The sequence below is a fragment of the Ceratotherium simum genome, chromosome 4, assembly GCF_057802395.1.
Source record: "Ceratotherium simum simum isolate JZ-2026a chromosome 4, ASM5780239v1, whole genome shotgun sequence".
Taxonomy (NCBI): domain Eukaryota; kingdom Metazoa; phylum Chordata; class Mammalia; order Perissodactyla; family Rhinocerotidae; genus Ceratotherium; species Ceratotherium simum.
The window spans coordinates 56,039,226-56,058,209 of record NC_141903.1 but is presented as its reverse complement, the minus strand read 5'-3'; the positions used below and the strand labels follow the sequence as shown (position 1 = coordinate 56,058,209).

The window sequence follows — 18,984 nt, the reverse complement described above, 5'->3', positions numbered from 1 at the left end:
CGGATCCCGGGCGCGCACCGACACACCTCTTGTCAAGCCATGCTGTGGCGGCTTCCCATATAAAGTGGAGGAAGATGGGCACAGATGTTAGCCCAGGGCCAGTCTTCCTCAGCAAAACAAAAAGAGGAGGGTTGGCATGGATGTTAGCTCAGGGCTGAGCTTCCTCACAAAAAAAAAAAAAAAGCTGGGTTATCTGAGGCACTTCTCGAGCGTGAGCGGGGACATCCCTGGGGCCCCAGCTAAAATACAGGCTGCACCTGCTCAGCCTCTGTCACCTCTTCACCAGACCGGAACAAAGCTGAGTGCAGCAAAAGCCACTATACCAAGTATCAAGTTGCACTGCAGTGACTGTCTGCTTCAAACCAGTGTGACGGGAGCTCCAGCCCGCCGCTTTGCCTGGGTCCAGATGAAGGCATTTGGGATGCCCAGCTGGGGAAGGCGGAGGCAAGTATGAAGGGCTTCCCGGGTCACTCAGTCAACTGAGCAAGACGGAGATGCTGCCTTGGGCAGAGGGGCTGTCAGCTCTTTCTAGCTAGTATTGCTCTAACGATGTGAATGAATGGGGGTAAGAGAGAATGCATTTGTCCTCGGGAGAGCTGCTCTACACCAGCTTTGGGATCATGGGCAAATCCCTTCACCCAATGGATCTCAGCTTCTCCATTTTTAAAATGAAAGAGTCAGACTAGCTGTTGGCCATTCTCTCAGGCTTACATTTGGGTACCTGGGCAGGGCAAACCTGTCAGTCACACAAGGGGAAGGAAGCTCTTGGCTGGCAAACGAGGGGATGGTCACAGAGCTGATTCTGTTTCCTAAAGAATCTGAAATTGGATGTAGCATTTACTTGTGTTGCTCCTACCAACTTGGCATGCCATTTGGCACATTGCCCGGCGGCCTGCAGCCTCTCCCTGGACCAATCCATTTTCCACATCACTGCCAGGTAGCTTTCTAAAGCACAAACATGTGTGCTTGCTGCTTCATACTCTCCAAAGGCACTCCACTGCCCATCAGCTAGAATTCTAACATGTGGTAACAAGGCCTCTCCTACTCTGGCCCCAACCCCTGTTCCCAGCCTTGCCCCCACCAGGCTTTTTCACAGACCCTGCTCAAGGACCCCTAAACTTTTTGTTTCCTAATCACAGCACACTTGGGGCCTTTGCACAAGTTATCCTTTCTGCCTGGGCTAGCTGTCCAGAGAAGTCATTCTGTAAGAAGCGGCTCAAAGGTAGCCTTGTGTCCCACACCTCTGGGGCACTTCCTCAGCACTTTGTTCCTACCTCCCAGTGGCAATTATAGGCTGTGTCAATTTCTCCTGATAAATGAGGAGGAGGGAACTATATTCTAGTCAACTTTGTGCCTGACAGTGCCATAGGGTGGGATTCAAGAAACACAATTGGAAGTGACTTATCAACGGGTGACTGGGGGGGCCGGCCCAGTGGTGTAGTGGTTAAGTTCGCACACTCCAGCTTCTGCAGCCTGGGATTTGCAGGTTTGGATCCCAGGCACAGACCTACGCACCACTCGCTCATCAAGCCATGCTGTGGCAGCATCCCATATACAAAATAGAGGAGGATGGGCACAGATGTTAGCTCAGGGCCAATCTTCCTCACCAAAAAAAAAAAAAAAGGTGACTGGATCACCATGGGTGTGAACTGAGCCCCAATCTCCAGCTTCCCACACTCAAACTGACCTCAAACACCTAAAAAAATTATTTCAGAAGGTCAAAACTAAAATACTATAGCTGAGGACTTATTTAAATAACTGTTTTAAAAATATCCCAGAGGGAAAAACCTGATCTAGGCATTTCATAATGCTATTCTGCAAAATAAAAAAATCCACGGCTGCATCCCAATATACCTCCAACTGCATCTGCTGGGTTATAAGAGATAAATGCTAACAAGGAGTAAAATCCAGCACCCTCCACCTTATTAATATGTAAAAAGGCTGAAGTCACATCTGTGCAAGGATCTATTTTTAGTGGACCCTACATACTAAAATCCTAGCCTTGATCTCTTAAACTATCAAGCCTACCATAAATGTTTGATGATGAACAAGCCCATAAAAAGAAATGCATAAAATGAATAGAGGGAGTCAATGCATGCTCTGCCTTTTAATTACCGGTGGCTTCCGCTACACTCCTGCTCCAGGCTGGGTGCAGGCAGAGAAAACACATCAATAATGGTGGGGGGGTGGGGCGGGGCACAGGGTGTGGGTACTGCAAACAAATGGGTCTAACTACATTGTTATTTATGCTTTGGAAGCCAAATAGAGATGGATAAAAAGAGTAGAATCCTACCCAAAAAGGGCGGGGTTAAAAAGGGAAAAATTAAGAGATAAATAAAAGCATTCAGCACACGCAAGATAATGTAGAACAGTCTTGTTTTATTACTTTTAAGTAATAAAGAGCCTTTTCCTTGCTTTTTTTGTCTTTTTTCCCTTTTTTTTTTTTGTTTCTTTTTTATAACATACATTAAGTCGTGAATCAGATGTTAGGGGATGTGGAGATGGAAGGAAAACTGGTGACATCACAATATTTTTACAACTTTACAACAAATATAAATCTGAGTTGTTGCATCTACCAGTGTCTAGCAAGGGTGGAAAGCAAAGGCACACTCAGGTTTATGGACCCTCCCCCCACACGCAGTGGGGAAAAAAAGAAAAGGGGAAAAAAACATAAATGCAGAAGACCAGCTCAATACATTTGGGCATTTTAGGGTTAATACCACAAGTGATGGGATGTGGGATGTAGGAACGTGGGATGGAAGTTCTGAGACAGGTCTCTGTGACACAGCTGAGGAGTGATGCCCGCACACGGGGACCAGAGAGCGGCAGTGCACCGTCAATACTCTTGGGAGTCACACTTGGGGGAGAAGGCAGCAGGGTGACATATACCCATTGCCTTCCTAAGTTCTGCTTTTCTAAAGAAAATCCAAAGGAAAAAACACCATCTCAGTTTCTAGAAAAGAATTCATGTTTCAGGGTACAGAGTCCACAGGATGTGAATATTGATTCCACTAACAAAACAAAACAACACAAAAACAACAAAAACCTACCCCGAACAACAGCAAACCTGCAGAGGATGTTTGGAACTAAAGGCTGTGTATGTGCCCTCGCTACACACCCGGGTCTCACTCTGATTACGTAGGCGCCACTTTTTCACCAGCCGACTTAAAATTGTCCCAAATTGTCTTTTTTTGAAAGTTTTTTTTAAAAGACAAAACTAAACCCAGAAGATCAAACTGGAAATAAAAAGAGACAAAGAGACCAGCAAATATACTGTTTAACTGTTTAAAAAAACAATAACGACCAACAATGCTCACGGTTTACAGTATGTTGACAATTCTTTTGTTCGTGATAGAGTAAACACAAGTCCCTTCTGTGTGCTTGAGCTAACAAACACCAAGGAGGAAAACACAACCCCCTCCCCACCCCCCCTACAAACAATAATGACAAAAGGATAAAGAAATTTTTTAAAAAATTAAAAATCTTTTGCCCCAGTCTATGTTTTTGCAGCATCCATTGTGGTTGGCCTGGTGCTTGGAGTTACTCATTAATCACAGCAGGGACCAGCCTGCCTGCATCTATTTCCATGTCATTTCTTTGTGTGCATTGCACGTGGGTGCTGAGCACATGGCTTGGAGACTCCTCCCAGGTGCCTGCCTAACCACACACAGCGTGTTCTCCAGCCAGTGGACACAGCAGAAATGAGGACTGGGACATTTAGTTAGTCCCTTTTCTGCTGGCTAATGAGGGTATCGCCATGTTGAAATGATCTGAGAATATAAGAGAAACAGGGAGCTCCAGAGGGAGAAAGGGGATTTGCCACCCACAACACTGGGGTCCATGCTTGACAGCATGGCCAAAGGGCGGTTGGAGTTGGCACGACTAGAAGGAAGTGTGAATTGGAGGGCGTGCTGCCGCCCAGCTTTCCCAGGCTGCAGGATCACCTCCACATTCATCTCCCATCTGCTGGATGCTAATCTTCCAGAGGGCTGGGATGGGGATGGGGGGAGGGAGGGTTAAATAAATATCTGCATTTATTTCAAAAGGGGGAAAAAGTTTATCATAACGACAGTTTGTAAGTATACACAACTCAGGGTGTAAGGCACAAATTTACATGTGGAAAACAGGCTATTCACAGATGTAACCCTACGAAAAACCCGTGTGATCAAACCATTAATTTATGCACGGTAGCAGCCAGCATATTAATTAGTTCACACCGTTTGTGGATTTTCTTTGCTGTCTCACATGCAAGGTGAAATGGGATGGTGTATCACAAGCTGGTGCCTTCACAGATAGTGGGAACCACTGACAAAGCCACGGGACATGGATGTGCCATTCTTAAAGTTCCTCTCTTGGTTGCTTTAGAAGTTAGGATCTGGAAGGACTTTTAAACTGATTATTTTTTTGCATGTTCTAGGCCAGAAATCTGACCAGCAAATTAATTGGTAGATTTAAATAAATATTCCCCTCCTAACTTTTTCCTTTAGCTAAAGATCAGACAGTCCAAACACAAAGCTCAGAATTCCAGCTCCAACTTATTTACTCAATGAATTTATTGTAAAAATAAAGAAACTTAATTATTCCAGTTAATGGATTTCACGTTAAATAGTTTAACTTCCAAGGGGCTTTCTGAAGAGCTGTTCATAGGATAGTATGTGGAAGAGTCCTTTCCTTAAGGAAAAAACAGGGTGAACAATAAATAGAGTTACTTGCGTTAACGGTCACGTTATTTCATTAAAAGAGAGGAGGAGCAGAAATCTATGACATAGTTGCCCAACATGGCATTAATCTGCTATAACAGAAAGCTGTAACACTGGTGGGCATTTCACAGTATCTGCGCATAGTAAACTTCTGCCATTGTTAAAGTCTGAGTTAGAATTATCAATGAATTCTTTATTTTTTTGTCTTTTTAATTTTCATGATTTTTAAAAATGTACTCGTTTTGCAGGTTGGAACGCTAGCCCAGTTTGGCAGCGCCCCGTCCAGTCACGGACAAAATGTTGCAGTTGCTGTTTACCTGTGTGTGTATGTGTGTGTGTGAGTGGGTGTGTGGGTGGGTGGGTATGTGCTTTTGGCTCATGTTTGTGATGATAATTTAAGTTTTTTGTGAGTCCGACCTGTTGTAGGGTGTCGGGGAGAGTGAAGGAAGAGAATGGAGGTGAGTCCCGCGCTGCAAACCTTCACCAAACCACATGGCCCAATTTTGGAGAGGACCCCGCGTCCCAGAGGAGGCCCCAGCGTCCTGGGCTTCGCCGCGGCCATCCTGGTCTGGTGGGTCCTCCGGCAGTTGAGAACCTGGCCGAGCTGAGCGGGCGCCTCGCCTTTCCTGCTGGTTCCATACCTGACCCCTCCCCCTGGGATTATGTACACGCATCATTGGGCTTCATGGATGTGGAAAGGGGGGCAAAGGAAGGTTTGGGGGGTACGTCCGGCTTTAGCGAGGGTGTGCGCTTCAGCCCCGACCTCGTGAGTGAGTTGTAGGCGTTGAGGCTGGGCTGCCTCGACACAGTCACGGCCTGGCCAGATGGCTGCGAGCTGTGCACCTGGATAGAGTCCACTCTCTGCGGGGCGGGGGGCGGGTTGTCTCCCCGGCCAAAGCTCTGGTTTCTGGAGAGGTGGGAGGAATTGGAGGAGTTAGTATTGTTTCTTTTGAGAGTGGTGGCCTGGTGGCTTCTCGTGAGCGAGTTCGTGGGGTAGCTCCTCTTATAGTCAAGCCCGTAGGAGGAGGAGTGGTGCATCTCCAGCCGCTTGCTCAGGCCGTTCTGAGACAGGGAGGCTCCCGGAGGGCCCAGGGAGGCCTCCCGCTGGGGGACTTTGGGGGGCAGGCTGTCCAGGTTCTCCACAAGGTTCACCCCATGGTTGGGACTCTTGCTGCTGAGATGTTCCTTGATGGTCTTATACTCCAGGGTGGCCGCCTGGTCCTCCAGCGCCATCTGGGCCACCTCGCTCATTTTGGGCTGGTCCACGTACTCGTGCTGGTAGCCCTGCTGCGTGATGGGCAGGACCACCACGCTGGGGATGTGGCTGGGGGAGGCCCGGAGGGGCAGGTCGGTGGGAATCACAGGGGAGCCCATGGGGGGCATGTCCTTTGTGCAGGCATTGATGAGGTTCTGGTTCCTTTCCCACTCGCGGCTGCCGCGGCTGGGCTTCCGCTTCTGCTGCAGCGTCGGGGTGGACTCGGGGGTGGGCAAGGCCGCCAGGTCCAGGTGGTGCTGGTCAGCCTTAATGAGCATTTTGGCCGTGTTGCTGGGAGTGGGGAGCTTGCCGTTGTGCATGAGTGGTGTGAGGATGGCCTCGGGCTTCGGGTCTTTGGACTGGGTGTCCCCAAAGAGGCCACTGAGCTTGGTGACGCTGCTCATGGAGCCCCGGCGCGAATGGGTGAGCTCCTTCTCCTTGCGCTGCACCGCGGACACGTCTTTGCGCCGGTGATCGCAGACGCAATAGACGATGATGCCGGAGAAGACGGCCCCCATGACAAAAGCCAGAATAACCGCAATGGCCAAGAGAGTGACAGGAACGAGCTGGTCATGGCCTTTGAGGTAACTTTCCCGTATCACTCCTGCAATAGACATCGCATATGGTGTTAAGAAATGAAAGCACACTGCAAGGCTTATTTTTGTTGGGCATTCACCCTGTTAATTAATAACAGTGATAAGTGACAATAGCACCTCTGCATAACTTGTCTTCAAGGCGCAGCTTGCCAAACATTAACTAATTAATCCTTCCCAAGTCCCCCCTGTGAAGTATGTAAATAGACTTCATTTGTTGCCTTCTTTGTGTTCTGGAAAAAGTGCTTTTCTCTCTCAAGTACACGCTGTTTGTACTTCACTTCGCTCTGCCGGAATATGGCAGTTTTTCATCTCCAAAATTTATCCCTCTTTCCCTCTTCATCTTTTTTCAATCTTCCCCTCATACAGTTGGGATAACCGAGATATTGAGTCTAGGGGAGAGGCAACAATTTTATGCACGTTAAATGAACAAATCGCACCACACTCCAGGCTTCCAGAGTCTTCCTGGAGGGCACCATGGCCTCTATCTGGAGAAAAGCTATGTTTGAATTTCAAGCAATTGGAGGAGAGACAGTGTGTGTTATTTACAGTGAAAGAAAATAGCTAAAGCTCACAGATGACAAATATTTATGCTGATTTTGCATCACCCTTCCCAACCCCACCCCCGAAAACCCAGGCACACTCAATTTCAGGTAAATATGCTGAATATTTGAATGAAGCTCTTTCCTTACTTGAACTGAGAGAATATTTAGAAAAAGAGACCATTTGGGGCCCTGTAGTGGGTTTGAGATGTGTCAGGTCTCATTATTACGGCTAGAGTTTGCTGTCACGGTGAGATTCTTCAGCAAAGCTAATCTCTTCAATTTAATAAAAATTATGTGACTACACCCGTCAATAATCTTACACTACATTAACCAAGATGCTGTTGCTGAGGAAAGTGGCTTCTCCTGTTCCTGCTTAATCAGCCACCAGGCTGAGAAACTAATCAAATGCAAACACCAAAGCTTTTATTTTTTAATACCAAGTGAGAATACACATCACAATTGTCAGATCTTAAGTGCTTGATGTGGTAGCTGAAAAATAAAATCTCAAATACCTCAATTCCTGCCTCTGGAGAGTGAAAGAACATGAATAGATTAGAGGCGCGGCATGGGCTGAGGAAATGTAAACATTGTTCCTATTATGGAAACGCTAGTAAGACAGAAAATGTACCTTCTCTGGTCTCAGGAGACACATTTTTCATCTACTAAATCAACTCTTTCTGGAATGTTTAATGTATTTTACTGGCAGATATCAGTGGCACAGAATTAGAATGAAATGAAATAAAAATCTCCACCCCTTCCCAAACCCACAACATGCAACCCTTAAACTTCCGCTGAGACCCCGAAGAAGTGCAGCTTTGTCCTGGGGTGTTTCTGAGAAAATATTTTGATTAGTGAAGCGGTGGTTTTAAAACTCAGAAACCTTAGCCTGAAGAAGATAACATTCTCTTTTTCTTTCTCTTTTCTTTCTCAACTGGCCTCCTCCCCTCAGTTGTGACATCATGGTTGGTTGCTGTGGAAATGATTGTCCGGTGACAAAGGATTGTGACTTCAGGTGGGGAATAAATAGAAGCAGCAAATATCTCTTGAGAAACAAAGATTCTGTGATTAAACAAATGCCCTTGGTAATGAAGGGCAGGGGAAGCAATTCATCCCGGGGGGAAGTGTGTGTAAGATGGTAAGACATTGAATAATTTCCAAATGTGACACTTTTCACATATTTCTAGATTTATCGTCATGAACGTTTAAGGGGCAGAAACTGAAAAGCAAAAAAGCAGCAGGGAATTCAGCTATAACTCACACCTTTTATGCTGTGGAGCTCCCCAAACAGTGGGTGTCTTGCATTCAAATATGTAGTCACCAAGGAATTGTGCTAATGAAAATTTCTTCCTTAAATTTGCATTTCCTTGTTGTAATGCTAAGATAGCAACTGATTTTCCTTTCAATTTTGATTGTGTGTAGGATGCTATTGAACATCATTTTTAACCACCTACATATAAGGGCACAAAAATGTACACCTGTGAACAAAATGGGTTTAATTTCCCTCGTTGACTTGGTGATCTCAGAGGGGTCTAACACAGGCTAGACCCCACTGATGGGGGGGGTACCAGGTACATTTTTCATAATGGGTGTTTCCTGGATCCCTTCCAGGCAACCATATTTATGGGGCTGTGCCTTCCTCATAAATTCATTCTTGTAATAGGTAGCTATCTACAACTGACTTTGGCATCTTACAATTTAAATTCCCTCTCAGCTTAGGAGGAACATGGAAAGAATAAGGCTAGAGTGAGCCACTTGTTTCATTCATTGTTTAGTTGGGAAAACTACAAAATCTTCAAGTTTACCCATTGCTTCTTAGCTTTACTTTTAGCTCCCCAATAGTCTTCTTTTATGTCGAAGGTCCTTGACTGAGACGCATAGAAACCACATGCTCTTTCACTGGGAAACACTCCTCTTTTTCGTGGATGACATTTGAGTTCAGGTTTTTGGTTGTTAGCAAATCAAGCAGGGTCTGACCTTTGAGAAAAAGGGTGTCTCAGACAGCACCCCTCCCCGGTCTCATTTTGTTATGTAAATAGTGCCCTTAAAAACCTTTCTGCACCTCTTCAGCTTTGAGATATCTACCATGAAGCAGGTGGCTTCCCTCTTCCTCTTGTGCAAATTCAGAAACCCCCTGTCCAAGGTGAGAAACAGATGGGAGATTAAGTTGAAAGCACAGTCATGAAGATAAGAAGTTAGAAGTCATTTTTGGAAAATACCTTCCAAACTTAAAGCTTTCTGCTTATACCATGAGAAAGGGCAAAGGGGCATTCATGGAAATGATTAAATCCACTTTGTGCCATTGGTCACTGTGAAGGATTGAACACACCAGGCTTGTCAGAGAGGCCAGTGGTGGTACAAGCAACATTAGAGATCTCCAAAGGCCTGGAGTCTTCAGCTCCCACTTACTGCTGTGTGACCTTTTGGCAAGTGACTTCATATCTCTGGGCCTCAGTTTTTTCATCTGTAACGTGGGGTTAACACACTTAATCTTACTGCCTTACTGGGTTGTTACAAGCATCAAATGAAATAATGAATAAGAAAGAGCTTAAATGCTGGAGTTTGCTGGACAAATCTAAAGATCAAAAGAAGCCACCAGGGGCCAGCCCAGTGGTAGCCTAGTGGTTAAGTTCAAGCACTCCGCTTTGGTGGCCCAGGGTTCACGGGTTCGGATCCCAGGTGCGGACCTACGCACTGCTCATCAGGCCATGCTGTGGCAGCGTCCCATATACAAAATAGAGGAAGACTGGCACAGATGTTAGCTCAGGGCCAATCTCCCTCACCATTAAAAAAAAAAAGGAGCCACCAAAAGAGAAGTGGGGGGTTAGTAGCTCACAGAGGGGTTAAGAATATAGTTAGTCACAGCTGCTCCACTGGATTCAATTTGCTGTGGGTCTCCTGGGTGAGACGGACAGACTTATTCTTTCCAGCTTCAAACCTTGTGCTGTCCAAATTTTTGCCTAAAGGATGATATGTTGAGGTAACAGGAGGGAACACATACCTCTGTTTCAGGACTGCCTATAGGTCCTGAATTTTGAAATTAGTAAAACAACAAAGTGGGAAATGTTGAGTAAAACACAGCGATTATAGTTAGACTCCTAGTGGAGCAATAATCCTGCAATCAACTCCTGGAGGGCAGGGACCATATTTTATATGCATTTATAACCCTCACCATCCCCAGGGTTCTTATTCAGGCACTTAATAAATGATTATTAAATACATGGGTTTGCAATACGTTATAGAGATATATATATAAAAAAAAATATATATTTTTTGTGAGGAAGATTAGCCCTGAGCTAACATCTGTTGCCATTCCTCCTCTTTTTGCTGAGGAAGATTGGCCCTGGGCTAACATCCGTGCCCATCCTCCTCTACTTTACATGGGACGTCTGCCACAGCATGGCTTGATAAGCGGTGCATTGGTCCGTGCCCAGGATCTGAACCCATGAACCCTGGGCTGCCAAAGAGGATCGGGTGAACTTAACCACTATGCCACCGGGCTGGCCTCTAGAGATATTTTTAAATGGACTTCTGAACTTGGCGGGTCATCTTTGGAGTGACTATAACCTTGCTTCTGAAGTCACAAAAACAAGTTATGTCTCCAATCATATAACAGAATATAATCATACTAACATCTGTTACACAAAGGAAATCCATAAAGGTGCTCACTATTTGTTCAAAATAATAATAAGAGAAACTATTTTAAAAATGAAAAGAAATTCATTCTGGGATAATTCCAAAGAGATGATGAGGGTAAATGGGTTATTTGTAACAACTGAGTGCTCCAGTGGAATTGAATAATTTGAAACAAACTCATCTCTGCAAAGGGCAAAGGGCTGTAGCTGGAGGAACTTCATTGCTTCAGAGGCTGCCTACAAGCCCTGGCGAGGCTGAAGGGCCTTGTAGGGTGGTATAGTCCCTCCCCTCCTCCCATTGTAGAGGGATAAATCAGAGTTGGCTTCTCCACCCGGGGTGTTGAAATGCCTTCCTCTACCAACCCCTGGGCTTTCTGCTTTCACCAACTGAAAAGGGGGCATTAGTAATGAAAACAGTATCTGAAAAATCCTTTGCATTGATTCATTAACCGCCAGCTATTTCTCACCAGTCGTGAGGTGCTAAATGGTTATTCTCTCCACCTTCCTATTGCAGGAAGCAAGGCACACAATGGCTTAGAGAGTTCTCTGAAATCATGCCTTAAATTGGCAGAACTGAGAAAGAATAGAATCTCCACTGGTTTTTTTTGTTTCCTGAGGTGAGAGTTTTCAGATGCTGGAGGGATGCTAGGGGGAGGTCTCAGAGGGGCAGTTTGAAGCTCTTTAGAGGCTGAAGCAATGAAACGATTATGAACTCCACCCTCCAGGCCCCGCAACATGTAATTCAAAGTAAGAACAATTATAAACTGTAAAATAAGAGGAAGTCCAACACAGTTCTGCTTTTTCCTATGATGACCATGTCAATGCCTTTTGAAATTTCAGACATCAAATTCTTTATTAAAATAATGGTTTCTGGTAGCCCTGCTCACAGGTTCTCTACAATTGCGAAGTCTGCACGGGGAGCCCAACACCAGGCTCTAGGACAATATACCTCAGAGAAAGATGCTTTCTTAACTCAGGGCTGGATTGTGATGTTCTTAGTGCCTTTACCATCACTCTCCTGGTATAACAAGGTTTTGGCTCCAAGCATCTTTGTGGCTGCCTTCAGCAAACATTTACTGAGCATGGACTAAAGCACTGTGCTAGATGTTGGAGAGACAAAGGTGAAGGAGGCACAAACCCTGTGATCCAGGAAGAAGAAGGCAGGTACTCACACGTGTACTACATCCAAAGTGTGGAAGCATCAGGAGATACATCACCTCTGCTTCAATATGGGCAAAGGCTTTATGTACGAGGTGGCATTTGAGCTAAGCCTTAAAGATGCGTAGGATGTCAGCTGAAGTGGAGAGAGAAAGAACCAAGACATGGAGGGAAGGAAAATGAAGGCTGTATTCAGTAAGGGCAATGGCCTAAGTCCCTTCTACTTTCTTACACTCCAGGCACCAACCACCTGCTACACTCTCACTTGCTTCTGGGCTTTCACACAGGCTGTTCCCTCTGCCCAGAATATCCCTGCTTACCTCCCATTCCTCTGACCCTCTCCTGTAGGTCTCAGCTTAAATGGAGAAGGCTTCTCCAACTCCCTCAGACCAGGTTAGTGCTTCCTTCCATGGGTGCCCCCACAGCTCTGCCCTTCTCTATCCTAAAATCATCACTCTTAAGATACTTGCTTTGTTTGTTTTTCTCACATAGACTCCTCTAGAATGCTCAGGAGGGAGAGATTTACCACTGAATCTCCAGGCATAAAGTTGTTCAATAAATAGCTGTTAAATAAATAGTAAGTGAATGCATGAATGAATGAGTACCTGTAGAGGAAAACTAAGAACGAGAGCTAAACACCAGTTAGAAGCAGGCTGTGAAAAGCGCTGAACGACTAAAAAAGATATTTAGAAGACATGTCAGTTTTGGAAGGAAAGTTCTTAGTTAATTTACCTGCAATTTCAAGTATGTTCTTGCCTGAGAAAGCTGACTTTCAGCTCACTCTGCTCCATGTTGAATCCATTATTGAAAAACTACTGGCTTCAAAGAGTCAATATCTTTGCATCAAAAGCACAGCTAGTCTACCTGAATTTATTATTACTGTTTTTAAAATTAAAACTGTCTTCAACTATTCTTATCCCCTGCATTGTACAGAAATAACTGAGAGATGTTATCTGTCCTATCAAAAAATGAAGCAAAACAGACAAACAAAAATACATAAAATCAATTGCATCTATTAAACTGAATATCAAGGAAGAGCTCTACTCATCCCCACGCCAATCACCTTGCTAAGTATATGAGACCTAGGCAGCCAGTCCCTCGAAATGGTTAAGCGCGCACTTTCCCCTCTCGCCCCTGTTCACTGGACTGCTTGTGTCGGAGCTGCTGTGATATGATGGATGTGTCTGTCTCCATAGTGAAGTGATTAATAGGCATCTGTGTAAAGCGGACCTGGTGGCCACAAAGACAACAAAGCCCCTCTGTGTCCTTTAGAGAAATATGCAAAGGCAAGAAGGAGGATGGACATTTCCTCCACCGCTGAGCCAGAGCGGGGTTCGTGTTGGGTCTGAGAGCCAAGAAAGATGGCAAAACACCAAGAAAAGCTCCAGAGTAGGATCCCCTAAAAATAGACTCTTGATTCTGCTTTATAGTAAGACAAGCCTGCAATTTCCTTGAAATCCTCATAACAACTTCGGTGAATGGAATCTAACAACCCACTTTTTCTTGTTTGAAAATCTTATTGCAACAAAATGCCAAGCTCACAGTCCTGCAAGGCAGTATGAATGAATGAACTAATCACGGGCCAAGCATCCCAGCCGCTAACCACAGAGGGCCCGCTATAATCCCTACTAAGGAGAGGAGAAAACAAATGGGGGAAAAACCCTAACTGGAGACGACTTATCCTCCAAGCCACACCCCAGCCGATGGAGATGACCACACTGAAAGCGCAATGGGAGCTCTCTGCGGTTATCTCGGCAGGAAGCAGCCCTCTTCTTGTCTTAGGGCATAATGTGAACCAGATGGCTTAGGGATAAACTGAAACGCCAGCAGCCATGGAAATGGGCTCGGAGTTTATAACTCAAACTTTCCTTTTCCTTTTATTTTCAATTTTTTTTTCCTTTTTTCCTGGCAGGCTGAAGATTAGGTATTGGGAGGGGCCATGGTCTTCAAGATGTATCAAGTTAATGACTGACCATGCCAAAGTAGAGGCAGCTTCCTGACTGTTTAATATCCTGAGTTCAGAAGCTATTTTAAAACTCACCTACTGAAATAATGCTTAGTGTGGGTGTCTGCGGATGAATCCACTTCCAGTTCTATCACCTTTGAAATTGATGCATTTTTTTGTTGGGATGCCATCACAGGAAGAAAAGGGAGAATGAGCATGAAACTCATTCGATTTCACATTGTTTAGAGGAGAAACAGCTTCATTTTCCCCTCTGTGCCAACTAGAGTGCTCAGTTCACTGTTCTTCCTCTGCGCCACTGTTTTAGAGTTGGCACCGCCAATGAGAGCGCTACACCCAGAGCATAGACTGAGGTCTAGATTGGGAGTCATGACAAGATAAATTTTCAAAGCCACGCCCTGGAATGTTGGTCTGTGGTTCCATGTGTTAGAACTGTCACTGTCTTTGTAAAGGTAATGATTATTTCAGATGGGCAAAGTTTTAGCAGAATTTGCATGGCTTATTTTCCTTCTTTTTGAGGTTTTCTTTCTAAGAAGATTGGAAACCCAACCTCTAAGTAATTTCTGAAACCAACATCTAAGAAATTTCTGAAACTTTTTCTGATATCACAGACAAAGCCTTTCTAGTTTCCAACTTCCTGGTCCCATCTTCTTCTTTTGCTCCCTCACGAGGCATCAAAGCTACAAAATGGGGGAAGTGGATCTCCTTATGAAATTGTGAAATTCAGGTGATTCTTTGGAATATTTACAGTGCTTTGATTTTTTCTCTGCAAAGCAAAGGTAAAACGAATAGGAGGAAACAGGTCTGTTTGAGCACTGCTGAAATTGCCAACTTAAACTTGCTAGAAATATAGTTCTTGGGGTCTGGGTTATAGATGAGGCTGGGTGGTATTGGTTAAGAACATAAACTTTGAGGTCATAAAGACCTGGGTTTAAGTCTTGGCTCTATAACTAACTAGCTGTGTGACCTTGGGCAAGTCACTCAATCTCTCTAAGCCCCAGTGGTGTTGGCTACGAGATGAGTGTTATTGGAAGGATTAAATGGATTAAATAAACAAATGCATGTAAAGCACTTGGCATTGTGCAGGACACATGTTAATGCTCAATTAATAACGTAAGGGAAGTGTTTCTAGAATTTCTGACAAGTTACCTGCCTTGTACAGGGTCCAAGATAGACTGTTTTAATGCAACACTTTGGTAGGGTTCAATTGTATTAGCAACAGTAGAAAAATAAGGATTTAAAAATACAATAGAATCTTGGAGAATGACCTTAAATAAGACAGCCCATAGAAACTTGGAAAGTGTCCTAAATCAGTGCTACTCCACATCAGCATCACCTGAAACTTGTTAGAAATACAAATCCTTGGGTCCTATCCAGACCTTCTGAATCAGAATCTCTGGAGTTGGGGTTCAGAAATTTGTGTTTTGACAAGGCCTCCAGACGATTCTTATATTCACTAAAGCTTGAAAAGCACTGTCCTAAATGACATGAATAATACTCCAGAAAATGCATCCAAGTGTTTAGCTTTAAAGTCCAACCTCAGACACCACTGAGGCAGTGTATAGCCAGATTTTCAAAATGATTTGTAAAATAAATAAATAAATAAATGCAGTCTTCCTTGGTGTTCAAAGTATGAATCTTTAGTGGGTCTCATGTATGACAGTTTCTTTACTGTGGTTACCGTATTCTGACAAAGAATACAAAATTGATATGATTTTATTGGAAAGACAAACAAATTCCTAATTTTTCCTTGGTACCTGACAAAAGCTTGACATATGGCCTAAAACACTGTGCTACTACTGTAACAGAATCAACCTAATTTCCTGTAGCCAAAAGCTGCTGGACAAACGCCTGTGGTCTCTTTATTGCCCCAGCATGGAGACATGGAGGGGAATTTCTGATGCTCCCTGTCTCTGTCACGGGGGCCGTCAGGTAGTGGTTGGTACTACAGAGCCCAGATATATCCTAGATTAGGTCAGCCCAGTCAGGACTGGGTCCCAGGGAGAGAAGAGGCAGAATCTCGGTGGGAGCTCACTATTGAACAGGGCAACCTCCTTTGCATCTGGCCTGCATCTCATGTCACCTGGAAATCATCTCCACTCAAACAACGCACAGCCGTCAAGCAACATTTGATGATGCTTCAGGGGATCTTTCCCCCACCTCTGCATGATCAGACAAGAGAATAGGAAACTCAGGGAGATTCTTTTCCCTTATATTTCTGGGGTGAAGGAGGGACCTGAGCTCATGTTCCATTCCCCAAATTAAGGTCCTGCTTTATAATAATAAAACTGCCCACCACAACAGTGCGCTCAACAGATCTGGGTGCTTGCAGATCTGCTGAGTTGAACTGAATCTGCAAATCCACAGAATTATATAAGACATTAAAAGTTACATTAAATTTCTGCTGTGTGCTTTTAAATCACAGAGTGCAAGACCCATCAGCACTTAGGGTATATTTATTACCTTAGCAAATGTCAGATGGTTGTGTCCAGTGTTATCTATTATTTATGAATAACAAGAGGCGGTAGGACTGGAAATGACAAGCTTTAATATGTCCAAAAGGTTAGGCATAATGCAGTTTGCTGCCCTATAAATTTCTTGACACCATTTTCCCTCCTAATAAAGCATTGTCAGTGGTGGCCATACTGAACTTCCATTATTTCTATACAGTTCATAATAACTGCCCCTGCCCTCCGCAAAGAAATGTAATTGCAGATACATTTCTGAAAAAGAATGCATCCTTTTAAACAATATGAAATTTCAAAATAATTGGAGTGGGAGATTCCTATTATCCCATTAAAAATGAATCTCTTTACAAAGATAGTTCTCAGGCTGTAGACTTACAAGAGCTTAAGAAGTATTAATTAAGGATGACAAACCTTCATACTGCCCGTAATTAGCTTTCTGACACCGATTAAGATCCCATCTACTGTGCACCCAATGTATTTGAATATATCCAGCTACATTTCACAGGTTTACTTTAGGGCCTTTCTACCATTTAAGGTCCTGGGAGATTTACACATGATGCAGCTCGTGTGGATCCTTCCAGGCCGGCAGCGCAGGCCATGCACTTTGCAGGACTTTACCTAATACTTGCACAGCCTCTGTCTCCCTGGGACCAGCAAGTGAATACAGCCTTTCTGTCCTCTTTCTTTCTGTGGCAGTGGCATGAATTATGTATTCTGAGCAACTCTTGCAGCTTTCGAGGCCATTCTCATGTATAGTATCAAGAAAAGAGAAGCTGTCCTCAGACAATTTCCCAGTTTCCACTAGTTTGCCCTCACTAGACCACTTCATCTATGGAGCAGTGAGGTTTGCAAAGTAAAACTTGCAACAAGCATTTTTTCTTTTTAAACTCCAGGAAACGAGGCTATCAGAAAGAAAGTTTTGAGACAAAGCTAATATTATTTTTCCATTATTACACGATTCAAAACACAAATTGACTCTTCACAATTTTATTATTAGGACAAAACAAATTTTAGATGAACACAGTGAAGTTGAACCAATTAAAGAGCAAATTTTTAACTACTCCAGATGTTCAGTTAATAAGATCATGCCTACCCTAGTCCCTGTAGTCCTTGAAAGTTCCATTAAGCTGTCAGAAAACTTTGTCATTGTCTGTGTTTTTGTGCAAAAGATAGGAGAGAATGGAAAAAAAAGAGATTGAGGGAAAAGGGCGGGGGTAAAGTGAATTGATGTCAAGGGTGAAATGTCTTGAAAAAGTGGCTACAGATTAAAGGTAAGAAGCACCTCTAGAAGGTGAATTGATTTTTTAAATACCCTAAGGTTTAAATTGCTGATTTTAAAAGAAAAAATTCAAGTCTCCATAATCATAATTTAAGGACTTCATTTTTTTTTGAGAAAATGGATGTTAGGTAAAAAATAAAAGAAGCCTCGTTGGCATCTCTAGAAAAGAAAATTCAAATATTGGTGTGCAGATCCAGGCAGGCAGGGAGATGAAACAGCTTTCTACATGGCTGACATTTAACTTTTTTTTTCTTCTACCCTTTCCACAATAATCTCATCAAGACCTGAGATAAATTCAGCAAGTTGTCAAGAGGATACAAAATTAATTAGATCAAATCTACATCTCTGCCCGCACTGCTGAAAGAACAATTACAGTCTTCCACATGGGCTTCTCAGTCCTTGCCCCTCTTACCCAGCACACGCTCACATGGAAACTTCCACATCATCTAGCTCAGAGCCCAGTACCTGACCTCCTCACAGTATCATTTTTCTCAGTTCTTCAGAAAAGCCAGAGACTTCAAATAGATTCTTTTTCTGGTACGTGACAAAGAAATATTACTATAGTAAAAATAAACGGTGGTACCTTGGGTTATATTATCATTTCTTTCTCAGTCTCTCCCGATTTCAAAATCTTTTCTGGAGGAAAAGTCTGCTGTATGCCATGCAGCCCAGTGTTTTAACTGAAGTGACAGAGAAGCCCAAGTTTGGAATTCAGCTTGCATGAATTACCTTTACCTAGGCTAGAGCTCTTAGCTTGGCAAGGAGCATCTACCAGAAAAATGCCAGTGATGGGTAGAAACAGACACTTTAGATCTAAAATTGATGCAAAATTCCATTTCCCAAACTTACTGTGTATATGTAATTAATAACCTAATAAGATTGAATAATCAATTTATTATCGATCATCTATCAGTCTCTTGATCTCTGTCTTTCCCTCCTTTCGTGTCTTTCTTTCCACCTCTCTACCTTCCTATCCCCACTGTCGACAGCTGAAGCCAAAACCTCTTAGCACGACTGTTAAGGCTCCAGACTACCATTTCCATCTCCAGTCCCATTCTGGCCTCTATCTACTTTATCACTTTAATCATAGCACACTACCTCCCTCTTATCATTACACTCTGTGCTTTCATAGCTTTGTGTCTTGGTCATGTCACTTATTTAGCGTTATTCTTCCTCCTCTCATCCTTCAAGACTTTGCAAGGTCTTTCCCTGGCTCCCAACTTGGAATGAGTTGTGTCTCCCTTATCCTCTCTCAGGGCTCTGCCCGGTCCTCTTTCCCTTACTTCCCTGGCTCTCAGACTCCACTCTGCCCTACTGGCTAGCCAGAAGGTCACCTGTGTGTACCCCGTGCTGAACTGTAAGCTCCTTGAGTGCAGAGCTTATGTTGAATT

The 18,984-nt window shown here is 43.9% G+C and overlaps 1 protein-coding gene across 4 annotated transcripts in view; it reads right to left on the bottom strand.

The window, feature by feature from the left end:
• Positions 1-4,535: 4,535 nt before the first annotated feature.
• Positions 4,536-18,984, bottom strand: part of SEMA6A (semaphorin 6A) — a 123,940-nt gene continuing 109,491 nt past the window's right edge. For all 4 annotated transcript variants that reach the window (XM_004420285.3, XM_087429908.1, XM_014796583.2 and 1 more), the window contains one exon: positions 4,536-6,559. In XM_004420285.3, the coding sequence (XP_004420342.1) occupies positions 5,361-6,559 (1,199 nt within the window). In that variant the 3' untranslated portion in view covers positions 4,536-5,360. The remainder of the gene's footprint in view (positions 6,560-18,984) is intronic.